The sequence below is a fragment of the Dromaius novaehollandiae genome, chromosome 1 (genome assembly GCF_036370855.1).
Source record: "Dromaius novaehollandiae isolate bDroNov1 chromosome 1, bDroNov1.hap1, whole genome shotgun sequence".
NCBI lineage: Eukaryota > Metazoa > Chordata > Aves > Casuariiformes > Dromaiidae > Dromaius > Dromaius novaehollandiae.
Window position 1 is genome coordinate 68,132,927 of NC_088098.1, and position 14,745 is coordinate 68,147,671.

Sequence of the window (14,745 nt, forward strand, 5' to 3'; positions counted from 1 at the left end):
TGCACAAAGCTTTTTTTGTTAGAATGCATGTGCATGCTGGAGGAAGGACAGTGTTTTAGTATACTTGGACATCAGCTACTATGTTGTGAGCATTGTGTAATGCTGTCAACTTGCTTGATTTGTATTAAAAATTTTACAATGTGATGGGATTGTTTCCTAAAGTTCCAGATGCCAGAATTATGTGAAAACATCAGTTGTCGTTTAAAAGGAAAAGAAAGTCTTCATAGTTCCAGGGGAGAAAAAAAAAAAAAAAAGAAAAAGCAAAAGAAAACTCCAAAATGTGAATTGAGAAACCATGAGGCAAAGAAAATGAACCTTAAAGCTTAACCTTTTTAAATTATAATTTTTGCCTCATTAATGAATTTTGAATCTTAAGGGTTGTCAATGTGCTTTATATGATTCAAATGCAGTAATAGTGGCTGGCAAAGAGCCAAATCCTTTCCTGACGCTTAGGTGGTGTTTCAAGAAGGTTGGGGAGTTGGCCAAAATACAGAGCCTAGTCTTACTAAGAGCCTAACAAGTAAGTCTTACAACAGTGAGATTTTCAACAAGGTGTTCTGAGTTTCCACTCTAAATGGTTAGTTTTAAATATGTGCCTATATAATAGAGATGTGGTATTACAAACAATACCTTAGGTGTTTCTGCTATCTAACTGAACATCCCTTTGCAGTCTGGACTCAGAGAGGGAGTCTGCTGCGTTATGCGATCATCTCATGTGGACTTCTCTTTCCACTGAGAAAAACAGATCATGCTCCTTCCAGCCTTTGGCACTGTATCTAACCTGCTTTAAAAGACAACTAGAAAAGCAACACTTCTGAAAAGTATGGAGAGTACAGGAGATAAACATTCATATATAGATAGATGGAGGCGGTGTGTGCATGTGGACATTTGTCCGAGAAATGTGACGCTACACTTAAAAGCCTTAGTGGTGTAATAAGCAGGACTAGCTATCAGACATTTACATATCATTATAGTGTCACAGAACATTCCAGTTTTCAAGGAAAAAATAGGGTAAAAGTTTTCTCTTTTGATTTAATGGAAATGTTCTTTTCTCTGTTCTTTCTTTTATACTCCTGCTGCAGAAATTGGGAGCAGAGGAAGTTGTAAATGAAGGCATTTAGTAAAAAAACCCAAATGTTATTTCTACCTTTATTCTTTTTTTTCTGCAAAACAAAGGGTGTCATCTGGGTCCAAAAAATGGGGTGAAGTGCAGGATTCACTCTGAGGGAAATGTGCAGGAATTGGCTTGTAATTTGAAAGAAAAGTCCAATGTACAGGGCTTCAGCCAGAATGGTATCATTTTGGTTATCTGGCTTAGTGCAACTTCACAAATGCTCTTTTGACACAGCCAAAGCAGACTGAAGCACACGGTATGTGAAATCACTGAATGGAGTGCTTGAAGGAGAATAACTTGGGAACAACTTGGAGAATTAATTTCAGCCTATTTAACATTTCATTTCTCTTTCCCAACTGTGGGTGACAGGAGCCTGTGTCACCTAGAGTTTGATTTCAAATAAAACAAAAATAAATAAAGCTGTGGTGAATACCCTCTCCTGTAATACAGATTTTCATTGTAAGGCACTATTATCTAGGCTAATACAATATAGATCTTGGGGACATATTGGAAAAGCTATTTGTGGTGCTAAGTTTCAGCAATATTTGAGAGCACTTTTCATCTCAGTAGTATTTTTTTTTCTGCTAGGGAATGCATTTTTTTTTTTTTTTTACTAAATTATTAAATCAAATGTTTCTTTTATGTGATAAAGTCCCCAGCACAATTGTGTACATTGTGTGGTACTGCTGTTCCATGCCTTTTCTGTTTTTAGGCTACCTCTGTCCTAGTAAATTTAACAGGCCAGGGCCATGAGGGCAAACAACACAGAATTGATCATGTCCTTAGAGTTCAACTCTCTTCCTAGAAAAGGTAGCCTCATGCCTACTGAGAGTAGTATCCAGTACATGCTGTCCTTCTGAACCATGCCCATGAGAGAACGACTTGGCAAATGCCAAAATCGTATCAGGAAGCATGCTTATAACAGCATGAATGATGTAAGCCACTGCAGGAGCCCATGCCTTGGCCTGTTAATTTACTAATAAAGATATAACTTCAGGCTTTGAAGATTAATTGGTTTTATAAAACAAAAGGGGAAAAAAAAGCTGAAATTGGTTTATATTTATTTTGATTTATATGCCATGTTCAAGCTTTCTGGGTGTTCTTCGAATATTAGAGAGGCAAGTCTTCTCATCCCTGTTCTCTCACTTGCTTCACCTCTTTCTTAACCTGATTGCACTAGGATAAAAAGTGGTAGAATATGAGGAAGTTTTCACAGGCACAGAAAAGACAAGGGGACATGAATAAAACTTCAGTTAAGGTGACATTAAGTACGAAGCTTTGTCTCATGCCTGTTTTGGAATTTTAGAATAAGTGTGCTATATCATTGTAAAATAATGAGAATAATAAGGAAATTGTTTCTTTAATGATTGTGAGAATTAGTATTTTAGATCAATTGTTCCAAGTGCCCTGTCAATATTATTTAGAAATTGGAACAGGGGAGATAATTTTAAGGCTGAAAATAAGGATCAGGTGAAAGAATGTTTATTCGTCAGATAAAGAAAATCTTTACACCCTGTGGAGAAAGCTCTAAAGTGAAGAATACAGAAGTGTACTGCTTTCAAATTGCTAGATATTTTTTGGTTTAACTTTTATTCTGTTCTTGGTTTCAGCGAGTATGTAGCTCCAGCTCTGAAGCATTACCCTTTTGACCTTGGAACTATTGTAAAACTCCCCTGAGGATAAATAAGACTGAACAAAAGAATCAGCCATGGCATACTTTGGGAGAGTGCCTTTCTCACAAGATGAATTTTGTGAAGGACAGGCTGAGGATCAAGCTTCTTATTCAATGTACCATTCTGATTTTGCTGGTCAGGTCAGTCTAGGATTTGATCAAATAGTTGATGAAGTCAGCAATGAAATACTTTTTTATGGTTCGTCACATTTGCATCATCCTGAAGAAAATTTTTTTGTGGCAGACATTTTTGGCTGGAATGTGCCAGAGCAGCAGTTATGTGGTCAACCTCCAGTCACTTGTGCTGAACTTTACCCTGGGCATCCTTCATCTCACTGGCAGCAAGGAACAGTGTCACCAGTGACTGGCTTCAGATCTTCCTTTCTGTCTGATTACAGAAATTTCTCTATGGTGGATTCCTATCCGTATAGTGAAGAAAGAAGAATCTACAGAAGGAATAGTGTAATTCCATCCACAAATGTATTTGATTCAAATGTGGAGAGAGGCAACAAAAATCTGAGTTTTCAGATAGGCTTTGACAATGTAGATGCTCAATATCCTGTCTGTTTAGACAACTATCCATTTGGACAAGGAGTGAGAGATGAAAGCGGAAATGGAGAAGCTTGTTTAACCAACACCTCAGGAAGATTAAACATAGGAACCGTCTGGCCCAGCGGCTCTGGACATGACAGAGAGGTATTTACATTTTTTGATCTTAATAGCATTTAAAGTTCTTGATCCTAGTTGCCTGTGTCCTGTGCTTTGTGTATTCACTCACACTGATGCAACATGGATTAGAAACACTTCATTTAAGGACCTGATGAAAGAGAAAGCATACCTTGGGAAATGAAAACCTTTTTTTCCTGTAGAGAGGTTTTGTCATGTATCTTTTGATTCAGCTGGCTGAGAGCAACTGAGAGACTTCTTATTTACTTCAGTGGCCTTTTGATTTGGTCTTTGCTCCCTCCAGAGTTACAGAGATGCAGGAAAGAGACAGGTGTATTTTCAATTAATTGTGCAACTTTTGATTTCTTGGCAGTCAGTATTTCCTGTAGTATTTTTTTATGTTTACTAGAAGGATGCCCTCAAACAAATAGTGCATGATTAGTAAGAGAGATTTATGCAGCATGAAAACCTCCAAACATCCTCATCATTTGATTCTAATATCAGAAGAGAACCCAGCAGACCATAAAAAATCACTTTTGAAAGGAAGATGCCTGCTCTATCTAACTAATGAGGCTTTTTTACTGGCAGAATCTGTGTTCTACCTGATTCACGTTTTACCCAATTTATACTTAAGGTGTCAACACAACTCTGTCATCTACCCATGAAAAAGACTACTTCATTTTGAAGTAGTAGGGCCAGTTCCTCACCTAGTATAAAATGGAGCATTTTCATTGACTCTAATGGAAACTTGTCAGTTTACACCATATGAGAATCTAGATTATGGTCTAGAATGCTCCAGTAGTTTAGAGTATACTCAGTAATGTGCTTTTTAACCATTACAATTAGTTGGCTCATTGAACCATAAAGCTACAACAGAAGGAGAAGAACAGAAATGTAGAATGTTTGAAAGAGATGATATAACATCTATGTGATCTGATACAAAAACCTGAGATTCAAAATAACAATACATTATGCTGAATTTGTTTTTCTGTTGAGCCAGATTATTTTCTGTGTGTCTGGTTTGGCTGACGTATCCTGATCCTGAGGGAGATGGCATACTGTGACCTGCTTTCACCCTGTTATGCTTGTACTTATGTGCGCATATATAATTCTTTTTTAAAAATAAATATGCCTGCTGTAGCTGTGGAAGCTGGATCCTGTAACATACACTCTGTCTTTAGGTGTCTTTCTGAAACAAATACTTTATATATTTTTCCCCCCTTCCATGGCTCTGTTTGTGACATTGCGGTTTTTATTAACCATGTCTTCCAGGACTTCACATCTCTCTCTGATATTATATTTCTCCTCTTCTTTCAAAATCCTGTCATAGTGAAAGAAAAAGAAAAATGATAAATCCTCCCTTTCCTCTTGTCCTTGCTAGCATTCTAAATCATTATAGGAATCCTCAAATAGCCTACAGGATACCTCTGCACCATGAATACTAAAAAACAGTTTTGTCTTACCTTCTGCTTTTAACTCCCACAGATCACAGCATCTTAAAGCAGGGAGGAAGGGATATTTGATTGATTTGTTTCTGTGGATAGGGAGAACTACAGATGTAAACATATGCAGACCTAGACAGATGGGGAGTGTGGGGAGAATATATCTAAGGATAGGAACTCTTGAGACTAATCCTAGACACCATGCTTTATAAGTTTGGTGATGGGGGGGATTATTAGGTGGAGAGACAAGCTGGGTCATGTGTGTTTTGATTGGGGTGGAGAAGGTTTGGAGTTTTTTTTGTTTTGTTTTTTAACTCATGACAGGAAAACTATAGCATGCTGACATCATGATGAAAAGAACACTAAAAGTTTTAAGGAGAAGAGTATAAAATATTGGGGTACAAATGAGCAGGAAGAGATTAGATTATAGCGTAGGATGGAGAGGGGCTATAGGAATGGGCACAAATGTTTCTGTGACAGGAAGAGAGAATTATAAGGGAGGGAAGAGAAGAGAGAAGTGAGTTAAGTGCAACTACAATTGAATGTGTGGGAGGATTTGATTAAGTTGGGGAAATATTCAAGCTGTTTAGCTAGAGGAGGGAGAAATGGGGAAAAGGAGAGAATTAATTTGTAGCAGAAAAATCAATGTGGTCACAGGAATTCCTTCACAGAGAGGCAGCTGTAACAGGACAGAAAAAGAGGCAAGGCAAGGGGCTGGCAAGTGAACCTTGAGATGGTAAGAGGGGGAAAATAACAGTGAAAGAAAGATAGGCTAGGGAAGGGTGAAAAAGCCTGGGAAGAGGTAACTCATTCCTACTGGGCTGGAAGTTTTGGATAGGATAAGAGGGGCTGGAAGGGATAGGGTTTATGCTGAGTTTGACCATCAGAATGGCTGGAAAAGTGGATCACAGAAACAGAAGGAGAGTAAGCAGAGAATGGCAAAGCCCAGGTTGAGTGACTGATGCATCTGAGTAGTAGATGTGAATCACAGCTGCAAACTGGGTGAAACAGAAAGGATGCTGAAACATGGAGCTTAGCATTCAGATAGGTCATAATTATGCAAGCTGAAATAGTCACATTAATGAAATCAAGATATAAGAAATACATGTTGTCATTATGATCCTTAGCTCCTGGATGTAGCTGTATGGCCTTAGGCTTTATTTAATACATGCTGTTCAAAATATGTCCTACGAAGTAAGGCAACCTCATTAATTTTCTGTGTGCTTATCACCGCCAGATCAGATGTTCAAAAACATTAAGAAACTGTCTTTGTAACATCTCTGTGAGAAGAGATATTTTCTCTGTATTAGAGAGAAAACTAAAACATAACGTAAAAAATATCCAGTAGCTCTGGATCCAGTGCTCTCTTTTCCATGGATAAATTTGGGAAATGTTTAATAGAAAGAGCAGGAAAAAAAATACAACCAAAGAGCAATTATCCCCAGATTTCAAGACCCTGGTGTGATTGCTTATGAGCTAGCTGTTGCTAGCTTAGTATTAAAACCAGCCTAGTATTAAAGACCTTTGTTATTGGTGGCAGATTGTGTTTTTCCTTGAATTTGTTTTCAAAAGAATCTCACTTGCATTCATAAAAAAATAGAAAAAAAAGATTAAAATAACTTTTAAGGTAGATGCAGACATGTAGTTTGGGCCATTTGTATGAGAACTGTTGAAAATTTGGCAAGATCAAAAGAAAAAATAGAACAAGGAGTTGTAATACTAAAGCAGCTTGAGTAAAAACTAGTAGTCAGCCTCATTTAGAAGTAGAAAGTGGGAGGGGGACCCTATTCTTCTATTACAGTTAGTCCAAATTCTTATAAATTTCTTCATAATTTTTTCAAAGACCAACAAAACAATAAGAGGTTTTGCTCCACAGGGCTGATCAGAAGGCTATTCTGGAAAATGGTAATAGCTATGATAATTAGAAATATTCTTCCAATTTCTAGCTAAAACAGCCAGTTTGTAAATTTTGTCCATATGTGAGTTCTGTTGAGTAATTAAAGTAGCTCTTCCCCCTCCTTGGTGTTTGTCCTTCTGATATTTCTGTAGAGCGATACAGAAGTTATGTATAACTTCCTCTCTTGGGCTTTGTTTTCCCATGTTAGCCAAGCCTGAATGTTTTAATCACCTTTCATTAGATTATTAGGTTGTCCTTCTCTTTGTCTTCCTGGAAATTATAGACTCATAAAATAACTTGGATTGGAAAAGTCCACAGGCAGTCATATTGTCCACACTCCTGCTCAAAGCAGGATCAGCTATGAGATCAGACCAGACTTTATCTAGTCAGGTCCTGAGAACGCCCCAGGGTGGAGACTGCTCACCCTCTTAGGGCAACCTGCCCCACTGCCTAGCTTTCCTTGTGGGGGAAATAGGTTTTCCTTACATATAGTCTGAGCCTCTCTTGTTTCAGCTGAAGTCCATTGTTTCTTGCCCTCCCCCCATGCACCATGGTGAATAGTCGTCTTGAAAATTTCCTTGTAGCTACTGGGGGGCTGCTGTTATGTCTCCTGAAGCTGTCTCTTTCCCACCCTGAACCAGCCTAGCTCCCTCAGCCTCTCCTCAAGAGCAGATGTTCCAGCCCTGGCCACAGCAGTGCCACTGCTGAACTTGTGCTGGTTCATCAATGTCTTGTATTGGTGGGCCCAAAACTGAACTCAGTATTCTGGAGGGGGCCAGGTAAAGGAAGATGATCTCTTCTCATGACCTACTGCTTGTGCCCCTGTTCACACAGCCCAGGAGGCTGTTGGCCATCTCTGCTACCAGGGCCACTGCTGACTGGTGCACAGCTCACTGCCCACCACGGCCCCCGGGGTCTTTTCCGCAGAGCTGCTTCCCCAGCAGTCGGGCCCCAGCCTGTGTTGTTGCAGGGGTTCTTCCTTTACAGGGGCAGGGCTATGCCTTCCACCTTGCTGAAGTTCATGAGAGTCCTGCTGGTCCGTTCTTCTGGCCTGTCTAGGTTCCTCTTACTGGCAGCCTTGACTTCAAGTTTATTGACTGGTCCTCCTAATTTGATGTCATGTGAGAGTGCGAGCTGTTGCTTCTTCTAGATCATGGATAAAGATGTTAAACAGGACAGGTCTCAGTATGGACCTCTGCAGGACTCCACTTGTAACTAGCCTCTAGGTAAATCACAACCCATTAACCACTGCCCTCACCATCTAACTGATTTTTTACCCATCTGGTTGTCCACCCATCCAGTCTGTCATGTCCCAGCCTGGATACAAGAATACTGTGGGAGTCAGTATTGAAAACCTTGCTAGGGGTGAGACAAATGAACTGCTCTCCCCTCATTCACAAATCCAGTCATTTTATCAAAAAATGCAATCAGGCTGGTCAGGAGCTGATTTCTACTTTGTAAATCCAAGCTGACTAGTCCCAGTGACCTTTTCCTCTTTCCTGTGCCCAGACATTATTTCCAAGTGGCATCACTCTGTGATTTTCCCACGGACTGAGGTGAGGCTGACCAGCCTATAATTCTCTGGATTATAATTCCTTGCTACTAGTTAGAGTTCCTCCACAAGTGGCAGCAATGCCTCTTTGCGCTTTTTCTAGTTTAATTCCTTATCTGAAATATAGATGACCAGTTATCCCATATGAAGACTTTCTAGAGCCTTGTAAAAATATCTTTTTGTAGAAGTATCTACCCAGATACAAGTGTGACCAGGAATGTGTGTGTTTTGTTTTGTTTTTTTTTAATGACTGCATAATGTTGTGAGCCAATTCATGTTATCAAATCATTCATCATTTCTAAATAGTGAGCTCCATCAGAAAGTCTTTTTCATGCCTACTGTAGGTGTGCTGTAAGGCAGGTATCTAACAAGTGGAAAAAATGAAACAGTAGAGTTCTTATTTCCTCCAGTGACTATTGAAGGACCTTTTGTAAATAGCTTTTAGGCAATTCTGAGCATCAGGGACTTACAGCCTATGAATTTCTATTACTGAATTTAATTTCATTCTATTATTTCAACCCTCAGCGTTATCCACTGTTTTTCCTACCAGACATTCCAATTTTTCCTTGTATTGTTGTTGCCTCCTTATTGTCTTTAAATTTCATTAGCACTTTCCTAAAGCTTGTGCTATTGTGGTTAGCAAAAATATCAGATAAAATCAGTCTCAAGACTGAAGGTGTTTATAAAGGATTTGTGACTTGTGAGCTTTCAGTCCTGCCCGTTCTGGTTCCCACATTAGCCAGCTCCTGCCCAGTCTTTTATCTTTTATACTCATCCCATCTTCTAAATTGTAACTAGTAATTTCCCAGCTTCCATCTTTTCAGATATGTTGCATTTCTTTGACCAGAAAAAAAATGTATTTTTATTATTAAAATGGGAAAAATCCATTTTGTGCCATATCTCCATTTCCTCTTATGTGCCATGTCATTAGTTGCTCCTCTTTCTGAAGGGGTTTAAGGTTGGTGTTTCAGCTGGGCCTTGATTCAAAATGTCTGTATGTACAATGTGGAATGGGCCTGCAGATATAGTAATATTAAACCCTTTCCTGGAGGTAATGTTCTCACTGAAGTGTACTAGATAGTGCTTTGACCCAAAATAAAAGCTCAGACTTGTGCTCTCAAAGTTGAAAGAAAGTACTATGGACTTACCTGTAAGGTTTATGGAGTTTGAGGGAATCTTGAGCTTCCTGCAAGGGCAGAAAAGGAGAGCATAAGGATTAAAACTCACTGCGGCATAAGCTTCATTTTGTCTCCTCTCCCTTTTGTATACTAAGCATACATCTTTTGCATTTAGAATCATCTGCAGTCTGACGCTAGGTGAATTTTGAAAGCTTTGTGGGGAATTCCTTATATTTTACAAGGAGAAATAAAAAAGATCAAATCCTAGGCAGATGATGCTTTGTGACTTTCTATTTTATCTCTGTAAGCATTAAGAGTGCAGTCAAAATCCATGAGGTTATTTGTACTTATTTGGAGCTCCATCAAGTCCGTGAAGCGATGATAAGGTATGAAGGTTAGTTCTCATGGAACCAAATACAAGGTTAACCCTATACCCATTCTGTTTCTGTTATCTAAATAACTAAACTGTTTCTTCTGGTTTCTTTTCGGTATTTTTAGCCTGCAGGTTGGTCTATCCAGCTGGTTGAAGCGAATCAAGGGAGTAATGAAAACACAGTTGCTTTTTGCAATGCAGTGGGGAAGTAAGTAATGAAAAAACTTTACTCGGCCAACTGTGACATTTTCCTTATTTATATTAATTGGATTGGTTAGCCCTGCATTCCTGAACAGTACTGTAATTCCAGTATCTCTTTAAATATGGGAACATTCCTAATTTTGGTTTAAAGATTAAAATTCACAAAGGAATGTTAATTCTGATAATATTTTCTCCCTTAGCTGTCCCTTTTATTAGTGACAAGTACATTTAATTCTTCAGTGTTGATGGGGTTTAGTGTACAAAACCCAAGACCTGTTTTCTGTCACTTTCTTGGACAACATTAGTGCTTGTATAGTTTGGAGAAGGAAAAAAACAAGACCAGAATTTCTATATACTGTGATGATGAAAAGTCAGATTTAGCACATGAAAAAAATTCCTTTAATTACTGTTTACCATTACAGTTAATAGTGTGGCTTAATGGTGTTGAACGTTTTTCACTTAATCTTCTTCACAAAAAGAAATGGTGTTCAAATCCAAGAGCCATAAGAAATGCAGAACTTTAGACCATCTGTGCAACTTCATTCTCTTTTGTATGTATTCACCGATCACACTATCAAGTCATTAGCACAAGTGCATGCATTTTTTCCCCCCAAAACGTAGATGAGAAACAGAGTGCTGCTTTTTTTATTTAATTAGACTTTAATGAATTGACTGTACTCAAGTTCAGCCAAGCCTGCTTCTCTCAAAAGAAAAAAAAATCCAGTTTGATATTGCCCTGAAATTAACAGTGAATATATTTTAGCTTCATACAGGGTAGATGGTCAGTCTCCACACACACTCATTCATACATGTCTCACTTTTCTTTTTTTTCACAGTACATCAAGCTGAACCCCAAATATTCTATTCTAATAATATCATATACATGAAGGCATATTCCATATGGCAGACTACCTTTCAGATATTCAGATTTCTATGTCCAAACATCCTACCTTTAACTTTGCACTCCAATTACAGGCTATTGATTTCTTTTTTTTTTTCCCCCTGAATAAATGAGTTTGTTTATTTATTAAGGCATTCCTGCTTTGAGTCACTTGTTTTGTGTATTTCAGTAGCAAATACTCTTTTAAAAAGAAAATAAAAACAAACTTTGCTTTTCTTTTATCAAAAGAGAAAGCATTCTCAGAAGAAAATGTTACAGTAAAGAAAAGAGCAAAAAACCTCATGGATTTGCAAATAACTAACCCATTCAGTCTTAGTGAATGAGCATCCTTCCAGTTCCCAATGAATCTCAATAACTGGCAATTTTATACATCAGAGGCAAGATATATAATTCAAACTGTGTCATGCAAGCTTGCAGCTCCAGCATGTAGCTCAAATAGAAACTCATCATGTTTTTCTCCAGGTAATATTTGTATAGGTAGCAATCTATAATCGAAACATTTCGTTGTACACATACCCAGCTTTAAAGCAGTTTCCAAAATTCCTTTGTCAGGTTTCTTTTACAGTTATAGACATAGCTGTAGCAAAATGGGTGGCTTTAGAATACATCTTGAAGTCAGATTGATGCCAGAGGAAGATGCTGAACTGATGGTCTTGGGGTTCAATACTGCAAAATGCGGAGTTTCTCCAGCTTCTGCTGACTTCAGAGATATGCTGTGCACTGCAGAGGAATACACAGTATTGTGAAAGAGCAAGTTCCTCAAAAAGTTAGTGCTTCCTGGATACACTGAATTGTTGCAGCATAGGAGACAAGTACCACAAGATTTTCTTCACGTAATACTTCTATACTACTTCAGCCATGCCATGGGAGGCCTAACTTCCAAAATTCTTGTTATGTGAGATGCACATGTTTTGCCCAGCAGCTCAGGCCAGAGGTCCCTTGGTCCCTTGAAAATAATACATGGCCATAAATAAGCAACACTTTCTGGAACTGAATGCATTTTTATCTGAAAGGCATAAGAAAGAAATGTTTGTCCTCAAATTAACGTAGAATACAGAAAGGGTGGAAGTGGGGATAGGGATGAGGTTCATTTAGTTTTGAAATTACTACCAGTAAGTTGAGGAAGTGATTCATGCCCTGCATGTGCACACATCCCATTAATTTGCTGCTAGAGAAAGGGTAGTGCAGTTTTCAGTCTTATTCAGTTCTTGGCCTTTCCACAGAAATAGGTGATAGTGGAAAGCTTTATGTGCATCTTGCTCACAAAGGAAATAGGCTGACACCAACTACATAGGTCACCAAAACAGCCGCTGTAGCGTAATGGTTTTTTACTATGAGTATAAATCTATCTCATGTACTGCAGATATTGTCAAGCCTCATTTCCTCTTGCCCCACTGAAACATCATGCCCCCTGACTTTTTATTATAAGAAATGGGCTGCTTCATTGGATTATTAATTTTGGAAGCCCAGGCTTTTTTTTTTTTTCCTCTCTCCTCATGCTGTAGAAATGCATGTCAGAGAGGAGTTTATACTGTTGTTTAAGAGAGTTGGGCAGCAGCCCTGAGGCAGGAGGTAACATAGCAATGAAGAACTTTATGTGAGAGAACTGTGGCATACAAATACACTGTAATCAGAGATCCTATAAAGCGCTGCCAACTCAGAAGCTACAAAATGCTGCTTGAACTAACGAACAAAAAAGAATGCAATATGCTTAGTACAGGATGTTTGAATTTAGCTACTAAAATATTCAGGCCAATTAGTGAAATGTAAAACCTCAGTTGGTACAATATGTACCCCCTTACCTGCGGCTGTGAAGTGTATTTGCTTAAAAAGCAAATTTAATCTCAGCTGACAGCCTTTAATACCTGTGACCAGTGTTCATCAGGAAATGGCACCTCAGGGAGAATTAGTTTCTGCAAGTGTGTGGTAATTGGAGGGAAGAGGGGAAATATATTTTATAGGAAATAGTATATAAGATCAGAGGACCTCAGTGACTGTAGCAGTTATTGTCATTTAAAGACATTTGCTTGAATACCCAGTGTCTTAGTCATGAGGTTTTCAAGTTGGATCCTAGTGCTGAGTGAGAATAGGGACGTAAAATTTTGCATAGAAAGCATGTTCCTTTATTCATTTTGACCAGCTGTACTAGTCACAGCTGTCTGTGCATGTGCTCTTGGCTTTGTGGTACAGCTTTGTTATTTAAGCATATGTTTCAGCACCCTTATAGCCACTATGCTTAAATTATTCTGATCACAGTACACTGAAGTTTGTCTCTAAACTCCTTTTGGCTTCACTGAGGTCAGGCTCAGCAGTGATCCTGTGAAGTTCATGAAGATTTTATGTATGGTTTCCCTATTAAGTAAAATAAGTCGCTGTATGTATGTTAGGTAATCTCACTAATGCATCAAAATAAAGTCTAAGATGCTGCTATTGTCCCCTCTGTTTGCACAGAATACATTATTCCTAATAGCTTTCTATGTGCTGTTGCTATTGTGGTATTTTTGTTTTGTTTTTGTTACAAGAAAGCTGAAATATGTACCTATTTAGACGTGATTTCATCATATGTTCCCCCCAGAATAAGAAATGCCTATCCTGCTCATGACTTAAAGACAAATACCGGGAAAATCTGGAGTGTCACAACGAGGTTCCCAGACCACATCCTTGGCAAACTGAAATTCAGAATCAGTGTCTGGACAGATTCTTCACCATATCCACTGCTTATTACTCAAAATGGTAATTGACTGAGATTTCCATAGCCTTCCACAATTCAGTTCTGTTGAGATGATAACAAAATGCATTTGTTATCTGGAAAGACACTTGAAGAGTAAAGTTTATATGAGCCTTGAGCGCATTCTTTGTCATACATGTTTGAGGTATTTGCTGTAAAGTTAAAATCATATTAAATATCAAGCTTATAACAGCTTTCACTAAGGTATAGATCTGTACTTTCTTTAATCATAGTTGGCAGCAATTCCAGCAGTTGCAAATGGGCCAGTGTTCGGACTTTGATTCAGAAGGTATTTAAGCATGTGCCTAACTTAAAACATATGCATTGTCCCCATATAGTCATAGGACTTTTCGCATCCTTGAGTCTATTGCTGAATCCAAGGCTTAAAACAGTCTATAGTTTCTAAAAGTGTTCTGCATCCAAGGTTGATGACCAGGTCAGGGGAAGTATATGTTGGTCGTAAGTTGAAAGAGGAGAAGTTCTGACTGGATATAAGGAAAAGGAGAATAATTAAACATTGGAACATATTGCCCACAGAGGGTGTGGAGTCTCTGTCCTTGGACGTTTTTAAGATATGACCAGACAAAACTCTGAGCAACCTGGTCTGAATTCATGTTGACGCTGCTTTGAGCATGAGGTTGGAGTAGAAGGACCTCCTGAGGCCCCTCCCAACCTGAATTGTTTTATTACTAATGTCTGTGGGAAGCTGCCATTGCCACAGTGGATGGTGCATCTGTGGTGAATGGAAGGATCTTAGATTCCACTTCTGGTAATCTTTACCTCTCAAACTACATATGAAAAAACAAAAGAAATTAAAATTAAATCTTTTTCCCCCCTTCTCTTCCTGTGTTGTTTCATTAAATGATAATCTTTTTTTATGAATCTCTTCTTTGGTTGTCAAGGAATTATTTGGCTGTAACGTACTCAGTTTGAGGGGTTGAAATCTGAAAGTACAAAGCTCTACAGAATGTCAGTGTGTATTTAAAAAATTTATTCTCGTAAATACTGTCACTAAGACTTCCACATTTATTTTTCCAGGTTTGGTTATTTGTATTGGGATGCCTACATAGTTATTGGAAAA

At 38.4% G+C, this 14,745-nt stretch overlaps 1 protein-coding gene across 3 annotated transcripts in view; it reads left to right on the forward strand.

The window, feature by feature from the left end:
- The window catches only part of PIK3C2G (phosphatidylinositol-4-phosphate 3-kinase catalytic subunit type 2 gamma), a 216,761-nt gene that overhangs the window by 7,218 nt on the left and 194,798 nt on the right, over positions 1 to 14,745 (forward strand). For all 3 annotated transcript variants that reach the window (XM_064515654.1, XM_064515657.1, XM_026107827.2), the window contains 3 exons: positions 2,725 to 3,482; positions 9,960 to 10,042; positions 13,512 to 13,669. In XM_064515654.1, the coding sequence (XP_064371724.1) occupies positions 2,823 to 3,482; positions 9,960 to 10,042; positions 13,512 to 13,669 (901 nt within the window). In that variant the 5' untranslated portion in view covers positions 2,725 to 2,822. The remainder of the gene's footprint in view (positions 1 to 2,724; positions 3,483 to 9,959; positions 10,043 to 13,511; positions 13,670 to 14,745) is intronic.